The following is a 21,014-nucleotide window of genomic DNA, read 5'->3' as shown; positions in this document are numbered from 1 at the left end:
CAGACACGTGTCGTCAATAATTTGGCACTTCAGTGCATCTTAGTTAAAATTTAAATATTCTGCCTAAAACTGTCAGTGTTGTGCCGTTGTCAGGTAAAAACTCTGCACTGTATTTGAATTTAAATCTGCCACCACTATTGGCTAAGAGGTATGCTATGATGTCATCTGGTACATTATGATGTCACAATGCTGTCCTGAGCCTGTGTGTGTGTGTGTATTTGTTAGCAGCTCCGCCCTCTCGGTCTGCCAGGCAACAGCATTTGTTGCATTTTTCAAACATGAAGTGGGAGTGGAGTAAGACTCTGGTAGGGGGTGACTTGCTCTTTAACGTTTTGATTTAAAATTAGACTTAGAAAACCTGCAGAACTAGAAGTCATGCAACAATGCTGCAGCAGCAGGATAACATAGAAGCGGTCCCTGGGACGTTCCTGCAGGTCTGACGCACGACCTGGTCACCCGTAACCACACAGGGCGTCTCTGCAGATGGGAGCCAGTTTTATTGATCATGGAACATAAATAGGACAAATGTTTCACTGAACATACAGAGTAGAAATAAATAGTGTCGTAGCAATAAATTAAATCATGAAATGAAGCTGAGGGTTGCCGAGGAGACGCTGCGGTTGGATGGCTATTTACACGCATTTCATCGTTCCACATTTTAACTTTGTGCAGCTTTCAGCTCACATTATCGTCACATTCTTGGTTTCGCATTTCAGAAAGTTCAACAAGTTAAAAAACTAAAAAAGCAAAAAGTGGCTGATTTTTAAACACCTTCAACAGCGTCGTCACAGCTTAGTCTTTAACACGTGTTCGGTATCAAATACTTCAGTCAGCAAAATACAAAAATATCACACAGACTTCTTTTAATGACAGAAGCTCTCAGCTTCAGCTCAGCTCCTAAGAACCAGAACCAATTGAACTGGTTTGACCCAGACCAGCATGAGTCTCCTGGAGGAGGTTCTGAGGGTCAAACAGCTGGGTCAGACCCAGAGTGGGGTCAGGTTTTAACTCCAGGGAACATCCGAGGGACTAAGTGGATCCTGGGACGAACCGGTGGGAGAAATTTAAAAACCAAGTCTGGTCCAGAAGGTTTAAAGGTGCTGAGCTGAACTTTTGAGTCTTGGACTGGGACCTCGGACCCGCTGGGAGCAAAACCTGCAGCTTCACCAGAACCAGGCTGAAGTAACACAACTACACAAACGCCGCAGGTTCTCACGTGGTCAGCCGCCGAACATCGGACAGCAGAGTCCTGACGGCTGCAGCCTTCATTGTCCAGCTCTGTGCTACACACACACACACACACACACACACGCACGCACACGCACGCACACGCACGCACGCACACACACAGTGCAGAACAAAACAACAAACTGATGTAAACATTAATAGATGAAAAACGAACACCTGAGACTTTTCATCGTCGCCGCGCCACCGTTTCCCGTTGCCATGGTAACAGAGCTCAGACAGAAACAGGAGCATGATGTAGTTCCAACCCAAACAAGTGGAAGTTCTGGTTAGAACACGAGACCTGGAGGCTGACAGAACCGGTCCAGTTCTGACCCAGTTTTAGAAGGACGGAGAACAACCGGCAAACTTCTGGCGCCAACAACCCGCAGAACTTCAGGTGAGCCTACAGTCACAGAGTTCTACGACGTCCCCAAACAGAACCATGTCAAGACTTGTTCTCAGTACATTTGGACATCAGCCATCTGACCAGGCTCCGCCCATCAATCTGCTCCCTGAACACCGCTGGTATGCGTCACTTGGAGGGGAGGGGCTACAGGGTTCTGTTACCAAGCAGAACCAGCTCAGTGTACTCGACAGTGAAGACTAGAGTTTATGAGACAACGTGGTTCCGACCCATCTGTGGTTCCATCGCTAACTGAAACCAGAGGCAGACCTGCAGAACAATAATTGGCACATATGGAAAATGGGTCATTTGGGTCAAAGAACGTTCCAACATGTTCCAGGTGAGGAACCAGGAGGTTCTGATAGGAGATGGGGTGGAGCGGGGCATCAACAACCAGGAAATGACTCTGCCCCTCGTGTTCTGGACTTTTTCTACCACAGATGGAACATTTAGCAGAACTAATGACCCCTTTGGGGGGACCTGGAACTGCTGGTGCTGGTTCTGGATGCCTGCAGATCTGGAACCACACAAGGTGCAGACTGGAGAACAATAAGCTACAACACACACACGCACATATCCATCGAGAGCCCCGACAACTTCAGGTGCCGGGTCGGACCGACTGGAGAACAGGCGCTGCTCTTCTGAGCCGACTCAAAACCCAATCCTGCTGCTGAAAGAGTCCAAGAGTCTCACAGAACCCGCAGACTTGGACCGCTCTGATCCCTTTAAGAACGTCCAGGTGAAATGAAATCAGTCTGCTGGTTCAGGTAAAGAATATTCATCCAGCAAGAACCACCAGGATTCGGACCGGAACCTGTCCCACTGAGGTGACATTGTTTTAGGAACATGCAGCATGAAGCTGAATGGGTCAGAACAACAGAACCTCCTGGAGATGAGCAGAACAGAACAGGGAGGCGGGACAGAGGTACCGTTCTGGTCCAACTGGAGCGTGGGTTCTATATCTACAAGAACTGCAGTCCAATACTGGGACGGCATCAGCGCCTGGGGATGGTTTGGGGATATCCACCAGACGAGGGCAAGGAACAGGACGGGTTCTGATGACCCACAGAACCATCAGGAGTCCAAACACAAGAGGGAACAAACAGAATCCAGGCCAGCCACGTCTACGCAGACCCAAAGAACTGAAACGGGTTTGGCTTTGTGGTTATGTACAGTGACTTCCTGTGAGCGGCTGGATGGTGGCGCTGGTGTCAAAGGTCAGGGTCGAGTCTTCAGGCTGAGAGGGGGCAGAGCTAACCGAGCCAGACTACTGTCTGAGTGCGAGCACTGAATCTCCAGTCAGCTTTTCTTTTAACTGACGGCCGACTAGCTCCGCCCACCCCTCTGGCTCCGCCTCCAGCTACTGGTGGACCTCGTTGGCGATCAGACTGTCCTCCCCCGACTGGAAATCCGCCTCATTGATGCTGCTGCCTCCGTTCAGCATCTCCTCGTCCTGAGACGAGCCCCGGTCCTCCTCGCTGCTGCCGCCGCCCGGCTCGTCCGAGTTCAGGTCCTGGAGCACCTGGGCGATGTACATCTGCTGCTGCTGGGCCTGCTGCTGCTGGACACGTAAAAGCAATAGCGGGTCAACTGGGCCCAACCAGGACAACAGCTGCAGAACTCTAAAGCCCTTTTCCACCAGAGCCTACTCGCTTCTACACAGCTTGGCTGAGAAACACCGCTAGTGGAGGGTGGGAGCTTGTCATAGCCGGATGGTCCCCAGAGACTAAAAAGCAGCGCATTCTATACCCGACACAAGAACGCTTACAGTTGACTTTAGTCAGATTCCCAAAGGAAAAACCAGGGAAAGGCCGTGAGCAGCATGGCGGAAGTCCGTGGAGCAACCAGTGACTCCACTCCCTAGCTATTCTGCTGTATCTCATGTGTTTGTGTGTGCGAGACCCCAACAGTAGCTGCGTACGCTAAAAACGTCTATAATAATTGTAATAAAGCTTGCTTCTTCTTGGATTTTGACGATTGTTTGTTTTAGAACGTAACTACCGCAAAACATGAGGGACCACCGTACTGAAAAGGAGATGGCAACCACAAAGATTTCATCCCCTGGTGGAAATGCCGTGGAACCAGGCCGACCTGAGCTACAGAGTTGAGTAGGTACTGGTGGAAAAGGGCTTTTACGGTTACTGACAGAAAATCATCCGATTGGGTTTTCCATGGAGAAACTGATCTGACCACCTAGACAAAATGTCTGGTACTGGTTCTGAAGAACCTGAAAAGCCTGTCACACGAGAACTCACCTGAGACTTGGTGGACGGGGATGACGAAGGACGAGCAGGACGTCCATTCTTGACCGCGTCAGCTTCGGTTTCCTTTGTGTCGATCTGGAACAGAGATCAGGGTCAGAAACAGAACCTGGGAAGAGAAATGGCCCACGGTCCGACTATGTTTACCTTGTAGTTGTGGGCACTCAGGTACTTGAAGTGGCCGAAGCAGACGTGAGACAGGCAGACCACGATGGTGACAACCAGGACCACCAGAGTGAACATGGAGGTCGGTGTTTCAAACCCTGTTAGCAGTTAGCATAAGGTAACAGCAGTTAGCATAAGGTAACAGCAGTTAGCAACCATTAGCGTTCAGTTAGCATAATGTGACAGCAGTTAGTGTTAACATGCAGTTAGCATAAGGTAACTACAGTTAGCAACCATTAGCGTTCAGTTAGCGTTATGTGACAGCAGTTAGCAACCATTAGCATTTAGTTAGCATAATGTGACAGCAGTTAGTGTTAACATGCAGTTAGCATAAGGTAACAGCAGTTAGCAACCATTAGCATTCAGTTAGCATAATGTGACAGCAGTTAGCATAAGGTAACTGCAGTTAGCAACTATTAGCATTCAGTTAGCATAATGGGACAGCAGTTAGCACGTGTTAGCATTCACATTGTATCTGTTAGCTTCTGGTTAAAGTAAATTAGTATTCACTTAGCATAGGTTAGTACTTAGAAGCTTTCTGAAACCACCTGACATCACGTTTCAGTTTTTTCCTCTAAATCAGAATCTGTCTGATCCTTTTTTTTTTCCATTTTCAAAAACCAGCTTTGACCTGATCTGAGTCATGAAGAGCTGCAGCTGCTCGTTACCCTGGGATACCAGTGCTTACCTGTGCGTACAGTGGAGAAGAAGAGAAGCCAAAAGAGGCAGAGGATGGGCGCGGCTACCACCTGAGTGACAGCTCCAGAGTGGATCTTCTTGTCCAGTTTAGAGGGCAGGTAAGCATAATACATGTTGTACCTGTCCACCAGGTGTTTCAGCAGCATGTACATGAGCCCTGTAGAGGACAGGTGAGATGAGCAGAGGAAGCCACTTGCTGACAGTGACGCAGTGAGTGAGAAACTGACCGAAGGGGACGATGATGGGGCAGGTGATGCTGTAAGCCATCACCACAGTGAAAACGTTCATCATCCAGGCGTAAGCAGCTCCGAACTGGAACTCATAAGCTTGGTGCTGCAGAGACCAAAGACACAGCTACTGCAAGAAACCTGCACCCCCCACATCAGTGTTGCCAACTGTTTTTGACTGAAAGTAGCTGAAGTTCCCCCCAAAAGTCGCTAGATGTCGCCAGATGACGTCACGTGCTAATTTTGCATACGGCGCAATGACGTCATCTGGTTTGCGTGATGACATCACCACGTTTGCGTGATGATGTCACCAGTCTTGTCGAGTAAATCAAATAAAACCCGCGTGATTTTATTTTAAAAAAATTTAAATTTATTTTTTAATATTTTATTAAAATAAAAACCCCATAAAAAACAAAACTGCAGCCTTTAAAACAACAAGGAAAGACGGCACAAAAAAATGGAAGGAATATTTCTATTTTGTCTGAAGAGAATGGAACTCTTAAACACAAAAATATTAAATTGATAGGAATGTATGTATGATTGAATTTTCTCTTGTAGTTTTCAAGTGCCTTGAGGTGTCTTCTTCTGTTGTGATTCAGTGCTATATACTGACCTGACAGATAATATATATTTAGTTTTTGTTTGGTTTTGTTGTTTTTAGTACTTTTGTGTAAAAAGAAGCAGGTCGTATTTAGTACTCAGAAACGTTACATGCAAACCGCCAATGACCAGAGGTGTTTGTCTTACAGTATTATTCTGTTTTTTATAAAAGTTTTAAATGTGCTACGTTAATGTGCTACGTTACTGAACTCATCATAGAGTTCCAATGTTCCTTGAATGCACCACAAGTGGTGCGAGAAGCCATGTGTGAGTGCGACGCTGCCTGCCAGTGCCAGCCGAGCTCAGCTGCTGCAGGATGGCGGAACGAGGGTCGCCCTTTATGAAGCTCCGGTGGCCATCTCAAATAATGGACTTGTGAAAACCCACAAAAGGTTTGATTGGCCAACGGGGGTAGTGTGATCATGCTGTGCGCACATGCGCAGATCATTTTCTTTCTGATCCTCTGGAAGGAAGGACGGTCCTGTCGCTTCAGGTGCATCTCTAATCTGCAGGTAAAGTCGGCTACAAAGTTGTAGTCAAAGTAGCTGAGGGGGGTCGGAAATGTCGCCAGATTTGTCGCTAGGCGCTTTTTTGGAAAAAAGTCGTTAAGGGGGTCTGAAAAGTCGTTAGAAATGGTGACAAAGCCGCTAAGTTGGCAACACTGCCCCAAATCAGTAGCAACCCAACTCCACCCTCACTATCAGTAGCTGCCTCACCCTTTTGACGTTTCGGCGGTCAGCAGCGGAGCGGGCCAGGCAGAGCCGAATCATGTACATGAGCAGGCCGGGGATCCTCAGTAGGTCCATGGCGTTACCGATGAAGGCAGAAGCGATCACGTAGTTCACGAAGAATGCTCCATTATCGGCCAAGAAGACACACCTGAAGGGAACGTGGATCTATTAGCAGCTAAAGGTGGAATCAGCTTAGCCCTCCACTAATGAGGTACGGGAGGAAGCCAGTCAACACTTAGCTACTAAACGAAATGGAAGAACTTACTCGAATCTGATTTTAGCATGAGCCAGGAACTTCTTATCAAACAGCCAGCGGAAGAACACGTCCAGACTGGAAAGAACGAGACAGAAGCTTCAGTGACGGGAGCGGAGAACCAGCCGGTTCTCCTGTCCAGACTCTGTCTTTTACCTGGTGAGTCCTAGAGATGGCAGCAGCAGAACCATGAAGATCAAGAAGGTGTAACATTTGTGCATTGTTGTCCTGTTTTCTCCAGACCTGCAGAAACAAACAGAAGCCCGATCAGAAACACCATCTTCACGTGTGGTTCTGTTCTAGATCATCTTCTAGCAGCAGGAACCTGCAACAGACTGGTTTAAGTCTGGATCAAGCCTGGTTCCGCTCGGACTCGGCTTGTTTTTTTCCCGCAGATCCAAACGTGTGTTCATGACGGTGTGGGAGGAAGCAGGTACCTGGTCCAGTGGGCTTCAAAAAAGGCAGAGTAGTAGACGATGGTGGGCAGCAGAGCAGAGAAGGCCCAGAGCAGCAGGGTGGGGAAGAACTGAGTGATGATCGGGTTCTGTACGGAAAGTGAAGAGACAGAAATTCAGAGCAGCAGAACACAGCTGGAGAGCCAAGAACAGGAAACTTGATCATCCCTACGTTGAGATATTCCACAGGCTTGGTCACATTGAACTTGTCCATGGTGGAGATGATGATTGCCGGCGTGGTGAGGAAGAACAGGAGAATAAACAGGATGCAGTTGATCACAAAGCAACGGATCCACCAAGAGATCCCACCCAACGACAGGTTCTCCCTGTTAGACCACAACATGGAGGACATCAATTCAATTATAGAGCACAGCGCGATATCCTGACGAGTCGTCTCAAGGCACTTCACACAGTAAACGTTCCAATACAGCTCAGGGGTCTCATTTATCAAACATGGCGTAGAATCCTTTCTAAAACCGTACTTAAGCTCAGCAACAAAAATGTTCTTACGCCAAGCAGGTGTGTGATCTATCAAACATGGAGGACGCACGGCCGCACGCGATCCCCGCTTCATAAATCAGAGACTAATGGTTCTCAGCTGTTTCTAAGTCACATCCCGCCCTCACCACGCCCACTTACTGCCATAAATGGTCAATGTTGCAGCGCTCCGCCAATGACATGGCGACCGTAGATCAAGGCAGATCAAGGAAGCGCTATTTCACAAGCAGAAGTTGAGGTACGTGTGGGTGAGGTGGAGAAATGAAGGGAAGTGCTTTTGCAAAACAAATAATAGAAAATCCACGGAGTGGCACAGCGTTGCTGAAGCCGTCAATGCTGACTTCTTCAGAGAGATCTGTGGCGGATATAAAAAATGGTCCAATCGGGATTCGATCCCCAGACTCCTGAGTGAAAGTCACGCGCGCTCACCAGTTAGCCAAACGGAGATCTCCCCTGTACAAGTAGCCAGGGCGCATGATTGGGGTGGGCGATATAAACGATATAAAATTGGGTAATGATAGAGTTTTTGGCGATATCGCGATAACACATGACGTCACTAAGATGCGCACCCTGCTGACACTGGGGCAACTGAATGGCAGTGACTGCAAGCGTGGAGTGGGCGGAGGAGGAGGACTACATGCCTCAAGTGGCATAGATTTGCCACATGAGGATATTTAAAAGCACGTCATTTTACATATAAACAGAGGAAAAAAATATATCGCAATATATTTTGTTAACGCCCATGCTTCAGATTATATCGCAATATAGATTTGAGGCCATATCGCCCAGCCCTACGCATGATCGATCGGGTCACAGTGACAGGACACACACACCATCACAGACGCATGACATTCTGTCTCAATCTGTCCCCCTGCTGATATTCTGCACTTCAGGCTGTGTGTGTGTGTGTGTGTGTGTGTGTGTGTGTGTGTGTGTGTGTGTGTGTGTGTGTATGTACAAGTGATAATGCTGCAGGGTTTCATAATTGTATCTTCTCAGCAGCAGCACTGCAGGTGCTCTCCATGTCCAACATGTGTGTAAGCCAGGTCCTTAGTCAACTTAAAGTTGTGCACATTTTTCCGCTAAGTTTTCTTTCATGAATCCCAAAGTTTGCGTGGAAAGTCGCTTACACAGTTTTCTGACCCGTTTTGTGCGTAAGCTAGCTTGATAAACGAGACCCCTGTTCATTAAGCCAATCAGTAAAAAGTTTCCTGTGTAAGGAACCCAGCAGATTGCAACAAGTCATCAGCTGTTCTCAGAGAAGTGAAGTGGGCGGAGCTTGTTTACAAACCAGCGGACATTCTGGGGGTCAGGTGCATACGTGACGCTCCAGTTGTGAACGTGAAGGACGTCGCTAAACTGAGAGGAACGAGGCTCCTGGTGGCAGCGGCAACCCTGAACCTGACAGGCATTAAAGTCCTTCAAGATGCTGCGGAGAGGGGGCGGAGTCAGAGAGAAATACCATCAGATGGGAGGAGTCAGAAACAGAGACCATTAGAGGGGTGGGGTCAGACAGGAAGACAGTTAGAGGGGCAGAGTGACCAAGCAGAGAACGAGATTGCCAAAGAGCTGATCAGAGTTACAATTCTACATCATGAGGGTCAAAGGTCATCTGGTTTTCACTAGATGGAACAGCATAAGGATGGTGTTCGTGCGCTTAAGGGAGGGGCTTACATGGCGGTCATGGACTCGTTTTGGAAAGTGACGAAGGCCATGCCCAGCGGTTTGGTGTGAACCTTTTCTTTCTCTTTCCTGTACTCCTCCTTCAGCTTAGCCTCCCGCTTGGTGTAGAAGCTGACCGCCTCCTCCTGCAGAACAAACCCAAAGCTCAACACGCTCGTCTTGCCCTAAATGTAGCTCGGTTGCATAAGAAACGGCGTTTCTACGAGCAGCTGAAATAGAAACCCGGTCACCTCCTCGCAGCCTGTGATGGCGCAGCAGCAGAGGTGTCCACAGGGTTTGGGGTTGATCATGGTGGGAACATGCTCCTTCGCCATCAGGTCTGTGAAGAACTTCTTACTGCGCTCGGTCTTCTTCCTATAAACCGGAGAAATGTGACTTTTACGGCCCAGAAACAAACAACGGACCAGAACCGGAAAACAAGCAGAAAGGGAACTTTCAGAACTCACCTCTCAGCATTCAGAGCCATCAGTTTGGCCACATTATAGCAGATCCGAGCCTCCAGCACCGTGCAGTTGTCATATGCCTGCCTGCAGAGCGCCAAGCAAGAATAAGTGAAACCAGAACCAGAACCAGTCAGGTCTGATCAGGTGAGGAACTCACTCAAAGTGCTGCTTGATCTGACTCTCCTCAGCATACTTAGAGATGCCGGTAATGAATAAAGTGCGTTTCACCTGCAAGACACAAAACTGGATTTAATACAAACTGGACCAGAACCTGGTTCTGCTGTGGCAGGTCCGAGCCTACCAGGTCATCCTCCTTGTAGTGCATCTTAGACGTGTGTCTCCTCATGCTGTAGACGGTCAGCAGCAGATACAGGAAGGCAAACGCGGTGTGGAGCCACAGCAAGTTGGTTCTGGAGGATCCGGAAACACGGGATTAAGATGAACCCAACAGATACCGATCCAATGCCACGATTCTACATGCTAAGCTAGGCTAACAAGTGGAGGCTAGGAGTGCAGCTCTCCTGCAGACCCCGACCCCGACTCACCCAGACTTCAGGTTGGCTATCGTGGTGCGTCCAAAGCTGTAGGCGTTGTTGTCTGGAACAAATGAAAAGATGTCTGTCAGGAGACAACGTACCGTCCCGCCACTCTGGGAGACGGCCAGTTTAAAAGGAACTAGTAACAATCATAATTTATCCGTAACCAAGGCAACCCAGGGTCCTGACCAGGATCAGAGCCTCCACCCTCCCAAAGGATCTCCACTTAAACGGCGTCTACTCGTCCCGCAGCACGGTACAAATTAAACCTACCAATCATCTGATTAGCATCAGTAAAGCATAATAATCTCACAAAAACAAACACTGAAATGTTAGCTACAGCTACAATAGCAAATCTGAAAACAAGCTAGCTTAAAGTAACTCTCTCGCATTTGTCTAGAAACCTCCCCAATAACACAAATGGGACCTAAAGCAACTATTCTGGTTGTCAGTCCCGCCAAACCGCTGCACTCCCCTCGGTCCGCCACTCATCACACACTCGCACAGAACATAACTGGTGTGAGAGGTTCTTCGGTCAATAACATCAGAGAAGGAGAAACAGCCGGCTGCTACCACTTCAACTTTAGGAGAAACTACCAGAGTCCCAAAAGGAAAAACACCACGGACAACTAAAGACGTTTGGACGTAGAAAACGGCGACTGTGGCAACGCTGGTTCTGGTATCAGACAGACGTGGACTAGAAGGATAGTCAACAGGAGGCGGGAGAGTTCTACAACCGTGCTTAAAAGCTAGCTTGTTCTGAAGATTTGCTAAAGCAGAAGTATCACAGTATCGGATGTGGTTTATTAAGTCTGCGTAAGGGAAACGAGTCGAAAACCGAGTCTGATCTCAACCATCTGCGTGCCTGAGTCCGAGTCCACCAGCTCTGTCTGTGTGAAGGGAGTCTTCCTCCCCACTGGGTGGGGGTGGGGAGTGGTTACACTCAGTGGATGCTTCAATCCAATCACCTGGTTCCTTTATTCGGGGAACGTGACTCATTTTTATGGAGTAACAATCATCTTGAATCTGGACCGGCGCTGAACAGGACCTGCTGTGAAGAGCCTTGAGAAGTCTTGTGTTGGCACAGAAGTAACGACATCAGACTTATTCACTCAGATCGGACCTGAGGAGTTAAGCGTGTTCACGTTTAACGGCAGGACCAGTCGGCGGGTTAGCTCTGACCCAGGATTCCTGGACGGAGTGAATCCTTAGGCTGGTTTCCATCAGGACAGCAGCACCACTTCTCTACTGATCCACAGCGACAACACGAAGAAATGATCAGATCTACCATCAGACACCAGCCACAGGTCTACAGGGTCCAGAGCGCCTACAGCTCTGCACCTTTACCTTCTTTGGAAGGAGGTCCAGAAGGTCCTTGGCTCAGGAATGAATCTTTAATGATAATTCTGACTAAAATCAGTCAGATGCAAAGGAAGAACACCGTGAGAGGGATCCTGTAGACGCACGCCGATCTGAAGTTTGATGTGTTCTCAGCTGCAGCTCTTACCCAGCAGGTCTCCAGAGAAGTTCACCGGCAGAATGATCCCAACAGAGAGAACTCCAACGACCACCAGAAGGCCAATGATGTGTCTCTGGAAGGACAGGTAGTGCACAGCGTCCTCGCCACACTTCTCACGAATCTCCTCGTCCCTGCAGCAGGAAGTGAGAGGTCCACAAAGATCAGAACCTTCACGGAACATGGCAGTAGAAACTTTACAGGCTAGAAAGTCAGCAGACCTCTAGAGCTTGAGGAATTATTTTTATTAAAGAGCAAGTCACCCCCTACAAGAAACTTACTTCACTCCCTCTTCCTGTTTGAAAAATGCAACAAATGCTGTTGCCTAGCAGACCGAGAGGGCGGAGCCGCTAACAAACACACACACAGGCTCACAACGGCATTGTGACATCATAAGGACCAGTTTACATCATAGCATACCTCTTAGCCAATAGCGGTGGCAGATTTAAATTCTAATGCAGTGCAGAGTTTTTACCTGACGACGGCACAACGCTGCCAGTTTTAGGCAGAAAATTACAATTTTAACTAAAATCCACTAAAGTACAAAACTATTGACTACACGTGTCTGCAGCACAATTAGACACGCGTTTATATAGTTTATCAGAAAAAAAAGTTGACTTGGGGGTGACTTGATCTAAGTAGAGGGAAGTTGAAACATCTGAGAAGTTCATACTCACTTTATTCTGAAAATGGCTGTGAGCCACGAACAAAAGCCCTGAAAGAGAACATGAAGACTGAAACAACAGCTGAAGAGAAGAAACCCTTACAGAGGACAGCCTTGGCAGAGAGGGTGGAGCTTAAGTCTACTGGGGTGTGGCCTCAGTGGAGAGGGTGGGGCCTAGGCTACAGGTTCAGGGGTCCAATCCCAACACTCGCACTTGCACCCTTCAACTGCACGTTCCCGACTAGGAGTGCGAGTGCGTAGGGCGTCCCGATTCTCAAGTGCGGAAGTTGACCACGCCCCCATTGCACCCTTAATCTGCACTTCACCCAAGTCCGCAGCGATGCGGACCTCAGGCGAGGGTATTACCCACAAGTCATTGCTGCAGGAGAATAGTTGATGGTTTAAAACTTTTAGACAGACCAACAATAAATGCACATTTATTTCAAATAACTGTTTGGCTGTTGAAAAGTTGTTAATAAAGGTTTTTGAAAAAAACGGCATGCGTTGCGATCGATGACGCAACGCTCCCCGCACTTTCTCCGAGCGCACTTTGCTGAAGTCCACAGGGCGCAGTGCGAGTATTGAGATTGGGCCAGGGCCTTGATGAGGAGGGTGGGGCTTAGGCGGAGGGGTGGAGCATATGCTACTGGGGGCAGGGCCTCAGCTGCGAGGGTGGAAGAATGTCTGAGGAAGCGCCTTACGTTGTCTCTCTGGTCGAAGTCAACTGAACTAGATACCGAAGTGAGACGTTCGTAGCGGTCCGGAGTCTCCGAGTGCATCGCTGAGGCAACGCTGTGGAGAAACAGGAAAAGGACAGTTAGCATGTACCACTGACCTTTGACCTCTGTGCTCTTAGACACTGACTGCAGAGGGGCCTAATAGAATGGACCACCTCTGCTGAAACAGCGGCAATGTTTTCATCCCAAACTTCGCCTGGTTCTGGAGGTTTCTTCTGACCAGTTCCAGAGTTCCTCTCAGGCTTCCGGGCACCAGCCAATCAAAAGGAAGCTGCTTGATTTCATCAGACTGAACAGCTGCTGGTTCTAGCTGGGTTCTACCACATCACACGGGTCACAACACCCTGAGCTACGAACACAAGCAGCCCGTTACCTTTTCACCGGCTCATAGTTGTCTCTGTCGCGTCTTCGGCTGAGTTAGACATGGAAACAAGCGTTAGCGTTTGTTAGCATCCACCGTTAGCCACAAACATGTGACTACAAACGCACAAGATTCAGATTAGCTTCGACACGGAACCAAGCTAGAACGGTTCACAGAAAACGCGACACAGTGAGAAGGAGAGCAGCAGGGAGCGGTGTTAGTGCACCAATCAGAGAGCAGGACCCAGAAGGCCTGAGGCAAACCAAACATACTAGTCCTGCTCCTCCGTGTGGACGAAACGCCTCCTCAGTCTACATGGAGGAAAACGGGAAAACAGAGGGAGAGGGAAGAAAGCATCATCAGAGAGAGAGAGAAGGGGGGGGGTGTCTTATTAGCTCCAAGCCTGTAATGGTTCTTCTAATTCACGGACAACCAGTCCTGGTCTTAGATCCTCCTTTCCAGCATGTTTTAGTCGATTCTCTGGCTCTAACACACCTGATTCAGTGGCTGGGTCACCTGCTGATTAAAATCAGGTGTGTTGGATTGAAAGAACTTCTAGGACCTGCTGGATAGTGGACCTCCAGGACCTGGGGCGGTTCTCTTTGTTCTAATTTTTATATTTCTGTGACACCCTCAGGCGCCCCTGTGTGGCAGCGCATCATGTACTTCCCGTCTCTGAACTCAAGACAGCCAAACCGGACCAAACCGAGCCTCGAAGCTTCTCATACAGCTGGGATCAAACCACGAGCAGCACTGGTTTCCATGTTCTCCATGTCACCCATCTCTGATCCACGCCGACACCCTTATCAGACCCAACAAGCAGAACTCCAGCAGAATCTGACCTCTGAGTCCAAACATGGTTCTTCATTTTAATTAGGTTCTGGTTCTGACCAAAGTCCTGTTCATCAGGAATTAGAACCAGAACCTGAGAGCAACTTTACATCTCTGTGGAAGTGGACCCAGTTTGAACACCTGACACGTTGCTCCTGGACTTCTGGCCACAAGGGGCAGCGCTCAGGGACTGACGCCAGCCCCATCTGACCAGGTGAGCAGGTTACCTGTCTGCGTCGGTGACCAGCGCCAGGCGGCCATAGTCCCAGGCCACCTTCCTCAGGATGGAGAAGACAAACAGCAGCACCTGGAGGAGGAAGCGAATCACCCTGATCAGGACATTTCTCCTCATCAGTGAAACAGTGCATGCTGGGAGCCGAGCTGCTGACAGTGACTCACCAGGAAGCACATGAAGTCGAGGGCGAGCACGGTGGGCACGCCTCCAAACGGCAGGCCCTGCAGCACCGTGCTGCGGATCCGGGCCGAGTAACAGTAGACTTTTGACCCATTGTTGGTCTGGCAGTTCTGACCGCTGCAGGCCTGGCTGAAGACCTCCATGGTGACCAGGGGCGATCTGAGCATGCTCACTGCCCCGCCTCTGCTGGGAATCTGAGGGAGAAACAAAGATTCATCATCTGGGACAGAACACCAGAATCAACAGCAAGACTCGGACCCACTTCTCTGAGCTCAGAACCCAGAACAAACTACAGGTCACACAAATCTGCAGAACTGCGACCGCAAGAGTTCCTCCCTCCTGAACCACCTGGAACATCAATAACCGACTAGATCCAGGATTCTGGTCCCAGTTGGGCTGAGGTCCTGCTGAGTTCAGTCGGCAAAGAGATAAAATGTCTCAGAACCAGTAGGACCCGGAGTCATCGTGTCCCTGCGTACTGGGAGGTACTGGGTGCAGGTAGGAAGTACTGGCTACGAGTCTGTCTACTTCGTGTTCGACGGCCGTGTCCCGGCAACAATCCCGGAAAATCTCGATGCTTTTGTCTCGTTTCCACCAAGTGGGTCGGTCGGTACAGCTCGGTTTGGGTCGGTGCGCTAGAGAACCACGGACCTGACAGCAGTATTAACCAGCGACCAGAGGGAGCTGTACGTTCTTTCTGCGTAAAGTCATCAGAAGACATTTAGATAACGTTTGTTTCCGTCACAGATGGACATGAACTAGCTTTGAGCGTGCATGTAGGACACGACCCGAGTGATGTCTGGATTTAAATCATCAAGACGCGACACGGTGCTTCACAAATAAGGCTGCTGTTGGTGGAGAACTCTGGTATGTCGCTCACAATCCCCCATTTTTAATGTGATAAACACCCAGCCAATCAGTGCATCGGTGGGCGTGGCCAGCAACAGCTCATTCTGGAAGGTACAGAAAACTGCTGAGATCAGGGATTTAGTGTGAAGAACATCATGAGCACGTTTTTTAAAGACCATAGAACTATTGTGCTCGCGATTGCCCCCTCAGGCCAAAAGCGTAACGGCAGCTTCAATAGTAGGCTCGTGCACGAGGCGCGCATGCTGTACGTGCACACTCCTTAACGAAAATAACAGCTGAGACAGTCCCGTGTGTGTGTGTGTGTGTGTGTGTGTGTGTGTGCGTGTGTGTGTGTGTGCGTGTGTGTGTGTGTGCGTGCGTGCGTGCGTGCGTGCGTGCGTGTGTGTGTGTGTCCGGGAGGACAGAGGACAGGAGAACACACAGCTAATTAATTAAATAATTTGGTTCTGTACCTTTCTCTTCAGCACAGCCGACAAATAACAATTTGGGCGTCTTACTGTAAAAAATATACCATTAATGTAAAAAAAAAACTCTAAATAAACTATGTTCACATCCAGAATCAAACCCAGGTCTTCTGCACGAGAGTCAGACATCTTACTAGGTGAGCTAAAGCACCAGTGACATCATCTGTATCTGTAACATTTATATTGTTGATGACAGCTGAAACAACGTCAAACCAAAGAACGGTTCGGAGTGAAAATGGCTATTTTGTTGCTAATTAGCAGGAAATATCTAGAAGAAAGTTCTACAGAAAGTAGCTAAGGGTCCTCAGAAATGTAGCTAGCTTTGTCACTAGGCGTTAGGAACAGCGACAAAGTGGCACTGCCTCTCTCTCTGCTGCTAAAGCTACGGATAGCAAACGCTACGGGCGATGCCTGAGCGTGAACGCGCATGAAGCAGCCTGCTCGACCCGAGCATCTCTCTTTTTCTGTGATTTTACAGAAAAACAGGCAATCACAGTAAAAATGCCAGGGCTCATTCTACAGGACCAGGGCATTGCAGGAGAATGTATGAAGAAGACATTTATTATTTCTATACATGTTTTGGCTGTCACACTTCCATATAGCCCCTTTAAATGTTGAACTTTTTCAATCAGATTTGAATGTGGCTGGTGAGACCATCTGCTGGCTGACCTCTGACCCTCCTGCAGGTGGGTATGTGTCGTTTCGGCACCAGAATGATCCGCAGCAGACGATCCCATCTGGACTACATATCCCAGCATACCCTGGGCAGCTTCCTGCTGCTCTGTGACCCATTGATCCTGTTACCAGGACAACAGCTCCTGACCCAGTTTTTTCCACATCGTAAGCTGCTGGGCGCCGGTGATGGCGCTCTGGCTGATGATGTCATCGTTACATCACACGATCTGACATCAAAAACAAGAGTCGTGTTTTCATGGAAACGCAGAGTTTGAATGGTTCTGATTCTGTGAACACAACCTGTCCGTGGGTCCTGTTCTGACACCAGGAGATTCTGACTGGATGAAGCTCAACCCGACCCGAACCGGGTCACAAACATCTGTTTTCATTTGATCCATGACCCAGTTCCAAACCATCCAGGTTTTCCTGAGCGGGCTGTTGTGGGTCAGGCCCGATCCAGAACCCCTTTCAGAACTTCTGATCTCATCGCGTTCCAGCAAAATGGTTCTGATCTGGTTTCCAAACTCTGATTTTCTGCATGAGTTAATTTTAGATGCAGGTTCAAATCAAGACCAGAGGATCGGGTTTTGGGGCTTCCTGAACTCACCACGGCTTAGCGCTAGCTAGGTCATGCTAACAGCTTTAGATCCTCTGATTTTTCTTCAGAACCTGAATTTTCACCTAGATGATAAAGAAGCACTCATCTGTTCGTATCAGAGCAGGATGGTTCTGTTCGGACCCTGTTACTCTGATCAGCCTGCTGTCTGTTGCCATGGCACTGCAGCTAAACGGGTCGGGTCACAACAGGCCCAGCCCCATCTGATCAGAAACTCCTCAGAGTCAAACCCGAGTCCATCTGCAGCCCCCAGATAACGAGACGGGCTTGTTATCAGAACCACTCCGACAGGAAGGACATGGGTCCATCTTCAGCCCCAAACACACCCAGCTCCTGTTCCAGAACATGCAGGACAAAGGGTTCTGGTTCTGACCAGGTTCTGTAAACCAACACTTGTGGACGACCCGCGTCGGACGCTGAACCGGACGTCTGACCCAGTTCTGGTAACGTTTCCATGGAAACGTCAACTAATGGACTCAATCTGAGAATACATCGATATGATACTTGGGTCTAAAGATTCTCCTGAACCGGGTCATGTGTTGGATCCGGTTCTGAATAACACAAACAGCTGCACCATGTTTACAGAGGACACGTCCACATAACAATTAACGGTCCTAATCCAACTGAGCCAACAGAACCTGGTTCTGGACCAGTGAACCTGCACCTCCCATGATGCTCAGAGGCCTTTCGGATCCTCTCCAGCCCGATTTCCCCACAATCGATCACTTCTAACCAAAGATCGGAAACGTATTTGTACTCCATCAGAACCGGGTCACTGAGTCCAAGTGAAGGTCCACAACATCATCTTAAGCATCATTTCCACCAGAACCGACTCGCTTTTCCATTACGACCGAAAAAAACTACTCTAGTGGGGGGGGGGCACCCGGCCGCGGGGCGTCTGTAGGTGACACACACACACACACACACACACACACCAGTGGTGGACGTGGTGCTGTCAGACTGGACCTGGAAGAGACCGTGGGCAGCAGGTGGAACCCTGGAGCAAACGGTGACTCCGCCCCCACACAACCACGGACCGACAGTTGCTGATGTTGCGTTTTTGGCCCGGCTCGGCACGCTTGGAACCACATCGAAGTAAGTATGGAAAAGCTGACGGCAACCCCGTTTGTGATGGAAACGCCGTCCAGCCGAACCGAATCCATCTGGGTCACGCCGAGCAGGTACTGATGGTTTTAAAACTAACTCCACCCACAGCTCAGAACTGGTACCGTCACATTCGGGTTGCAGTTGGGTTTTCCTGACCCTGGATTTGATTTCTACCAGTTCTAAAGCTCTGGATCCCAGCTGGACCCACGAATGGCCCGTTACTGGTTTGGGCCGCAGCAGCTCAACAGGTGGAGCGGGTTGTCCAGCAGTCGCAGTCAGAAGCAGAACCTTTGGGTCAATCTGCACCAAGCAGGAAGTTCTATCAAACAAACTGTCCAGGAACTGGCCTGAGAAAGTTCTGGTACAACTGAACCTATAAGAGTAGATCCAGATGTTCTGCACAGAACCAGGACTCTTTACCAGAACTAAAACCACTGAAACCCATTTGGACCCGTGTTCAGACGCCACACTGTCTATGCGAGTTCTGGTTGAACTCTTTGGGTTTTGTGGACGGACAACATGGATCTGGTTCTGATCCGAGAGAAGACCGCTCTGTTCCAATGATGATGTTGCAACTATCAGAACCGGATTCACTACTCCTGGCAATCAGAACCAGGATGGGTTTGGTAGACAGGACCGCTGGTACCAAAACTCAGCAACAATTTATGGTAAGGGGTTCAGGTCCAGTCCGGTCTTTCGTTTTCTGATCCAACATCTAAACAGAACCAGGCTGCTTGAGTTCGTTTCTGAAACATCAGAACCTGACCAGAACTACCTGCACAGACCACCTGTTCAGAACCACAAGTGGCCACGGCCCCATTTGACCCCCTGACCTCCAGATTCTGATGCAGGTCCACAGAGCTCAACTGGACCCACTTGATCTGATCTGGTACCGAGGCAGGGGTTCTGTAGCACACCCACGGGTTCCTAATCCACCATGGAACACCTCATCACCGACCTGCATGATTCTGTTCCGGGCTGGTACCGGACCTGCATGATTCTGTTCCGGGCTGGTACCGGACTGGACCGCTCTCAGTAATAAAAGAAGGATCGGGACTGTCCTGATTGAACTCAAGCATGACGGAACCGGGCCTGACACCGAACCGGACCGGATTGTTTCATCACCTTGACTGACTGACCTGCTGCACCTGCATGAGAACCGGAACCCTCCCGGTTCGGTCGCCTGCCTCCGACCAAAGGAACGAGCTGCAAATCAAACGCACATCCCGCAGCGCGGCGCGTGCGCTCCACGCACATTATATAACGCCCCCACCCCCCTGGGCCGGATGGATGCTGTCCGGGTGGAGCAGCGCCGCCAGGCCGGCCGAGAGGCTGCAGCAGCGGCCTCACGCCGCTAATCGAGCCGCTGAGAGGATCAGACAAAGCTGGAGCTCAAAGACAATAATCAATAATTAGCTCATAACAGTACCTGATCATCCGAACCGAACCGCCTCCTCTCCTCCGCTCCGTTAGAAGGACGATTTCAGCGCAGGAACAGAAACAACGCATAAATAAATCCTCAGAAACCCCGCTCCGCCCGGGCAGCGAGCCGCGGCAGCGCCGCCATCCCAAATAAAAGCTACTTCAGCCCGCCAAAAGTTCCGCCGAGGGACGCTGTCCTTCCGTCGGCTGCACGGTCCGTTACGAGCCGCTGCCGATCCGCCGGCTGTCCCTGCAAAATGGAGGTGCTGTCTCCGGGAATAGCGGCGGAGCGGAGCGGGAGGAGGGGGTGGAGGTGACACACACAACGGCCGCCAGGGGGCAGTATGGCATCAAATAGAATAACAAGAAGAAGAAGAAGGAAGAAACACACCAAATAATAACAGTAATAAAGATTAATCACAGTTTTTAAACACAAATGCCTTCTTTTTTATTTGATTGAATATTTCGGTTGTTTTAGAGTTTAAATCTGATTATATTAATCTTCATTAAGTTCATTCTGTGTTGTTTTTCCAATTACATTTTTCTGATTCACATGCACGGAGGACACATAAAAAGAAATACACAATATTTGTTCAGCTTGAATATTGTCAGAATTTTGTCTTTTTTTAAAAGAGGAGCATATTAAGACCTTTTGCACCTTTGAAACGTTCATTAAAGCAAAAATATATTTTGAAATTTAGAATCTTATGAAGATATGATTGAGTTGAACCCAAAACACAATATGTTATAAATGGATAAATAGTCAATCAATCAATCAAAACTTTATTTATAAAGCGCCTTCTGCGACCCTGTCGGGAAGCCCAAGGCGCTGAGCACAGTACATGAGAAATGTGAAACACGGTGAATAAATTGATGATTAAAGCAATTCAAATAGTGCAAAAAGGTAAAACATTAAAGTAGTGTGGCAAGGTGGCCTCATTCCTCCACCTTGCCACACAGACATACAGTCCACAAACTTTGAAATAGTTTCTGCATCCAGGGCTCTGAACCTAGTAGCTGGAGCTTCGCACACAGGGACAGGACATGGCAACGTAACATCACAGAGTATTGGAGAGTGGTCAGAGAACACAGGAGGCAAAGTCACAAGGTTCATGACGGGGAGACCAAAAGAGAGAACCAGGTCCAGGGTGTGAC

The 21,014-nt window shown here is 49.0% G+C and overlaps 1 protein-coding gene across 4 annotated transcripts; it reads right to left on the bottom strand.

The window, feature by feature from the left end:
- Window positions 1–2,764: 2,764 nt before the first annotated feature.
- On the bottom strand, window positions 2,765–20,054 carry LOC107394007 (CSC1-like protein 2). Of its 4 annotated transcripts, none has more exons than XM_070552108.1 (24): window positions 19,867–20,054; window positions 14,690–14,899; window positions 14,518–14,597; window positions 13,732–13,770; window positions 13,063–13,153; window positions 12,375–12,412; window positions 11,689–11,831; window positions 10,191–10,242; window positions 9,947–10,055; window positions 9,803–9,873; window positions 9,649–9,729; window positions 9,433–9,556; window positions 9,194–9,327; window positions 8,811–8,948; window positions 7,194–7,347; window positions 7,004–7,110; window positions 6,723–6,809; window positions 6,579–6,644; window positions 6,299–6,461; window positions 4,983–5,088; window positions 4,745–4,912; window positions 4,039–4,154; window positions 3,886–3,969; window positions 2,765–3,191 (listed from the first exon to the last, which is right to left on the bottom strand). In XM_070552108.1, the coding sequence occupies exons 2-24, from the start codon at window positions 14,870–14,872 to the stop codon at window positions 2,991–2,993; spliced, it is 2,535 nt and encodes an 844-aa protein (XP_070408209.1). In that variant the 5' UTR covers window positions 14,873–14,899; window positions 19,867–20,054; the 3' UTR covers window positions 2,765–2,990. The 4 variants fall into 4 exon arrangements, with proteins under 4 accessions (XP_070408209.1, XP_070408208.1, XP_054599834.2 ...); XM_070552107.1 differs by lacking the exon at window positions 19,867–20,054 and adding an exon at window positions 19,577–19,704 and having other exon boundaries at window positions 2,765–3,188; XM_054743859.2 differs by lacking the exon at window positions 19,867–20,054 and adding an exon at window positions 19,577–19,703.
- Between the last annotated feature and the right edge of the window lie 960 nt (window positions 20,055–21,014).

The sequence above is a fragment of the Nothobranchius furzeri genome, chromosome 6 (genome assembly GCF_043380555.1).
Source record: "Nothobranchius furzeri strain GRZ-AD chromosome 6, NfurGRZ-RIMD1, whole genome shotgun sequence".
NCBI lineage: Eukaryota > Metazoa > Chordata > Actinopteri > Cyprinodontiformes > Nothobranchiidae > Nothobranchius > Nothobranchius furzeri.
This window is presented reverse-complemented; position numbering and strand designations above follow the sequence as displayed.

Excerpts from the sequence above, each read along its gene's own strand:
- LOC107394007 (XM_054743859.2), bottom strand. Across the intron at positions 14,598-14,689 it reads TCGACTTCATGTGCTTCCTG|GTGCTGCTGTTTGTCTTCTC; the intron begins GTGAGTCACTGT and ends TTCCTCCTCCAG. Across the intron at positions 12,413-13,062 it reads ACTTCGACCAGAGAGACAAC|GGCTTTTGTTCGTGGCTCAC; the intron begins GTAAGGCGCTTC and ends GTTCTCTTTCAG.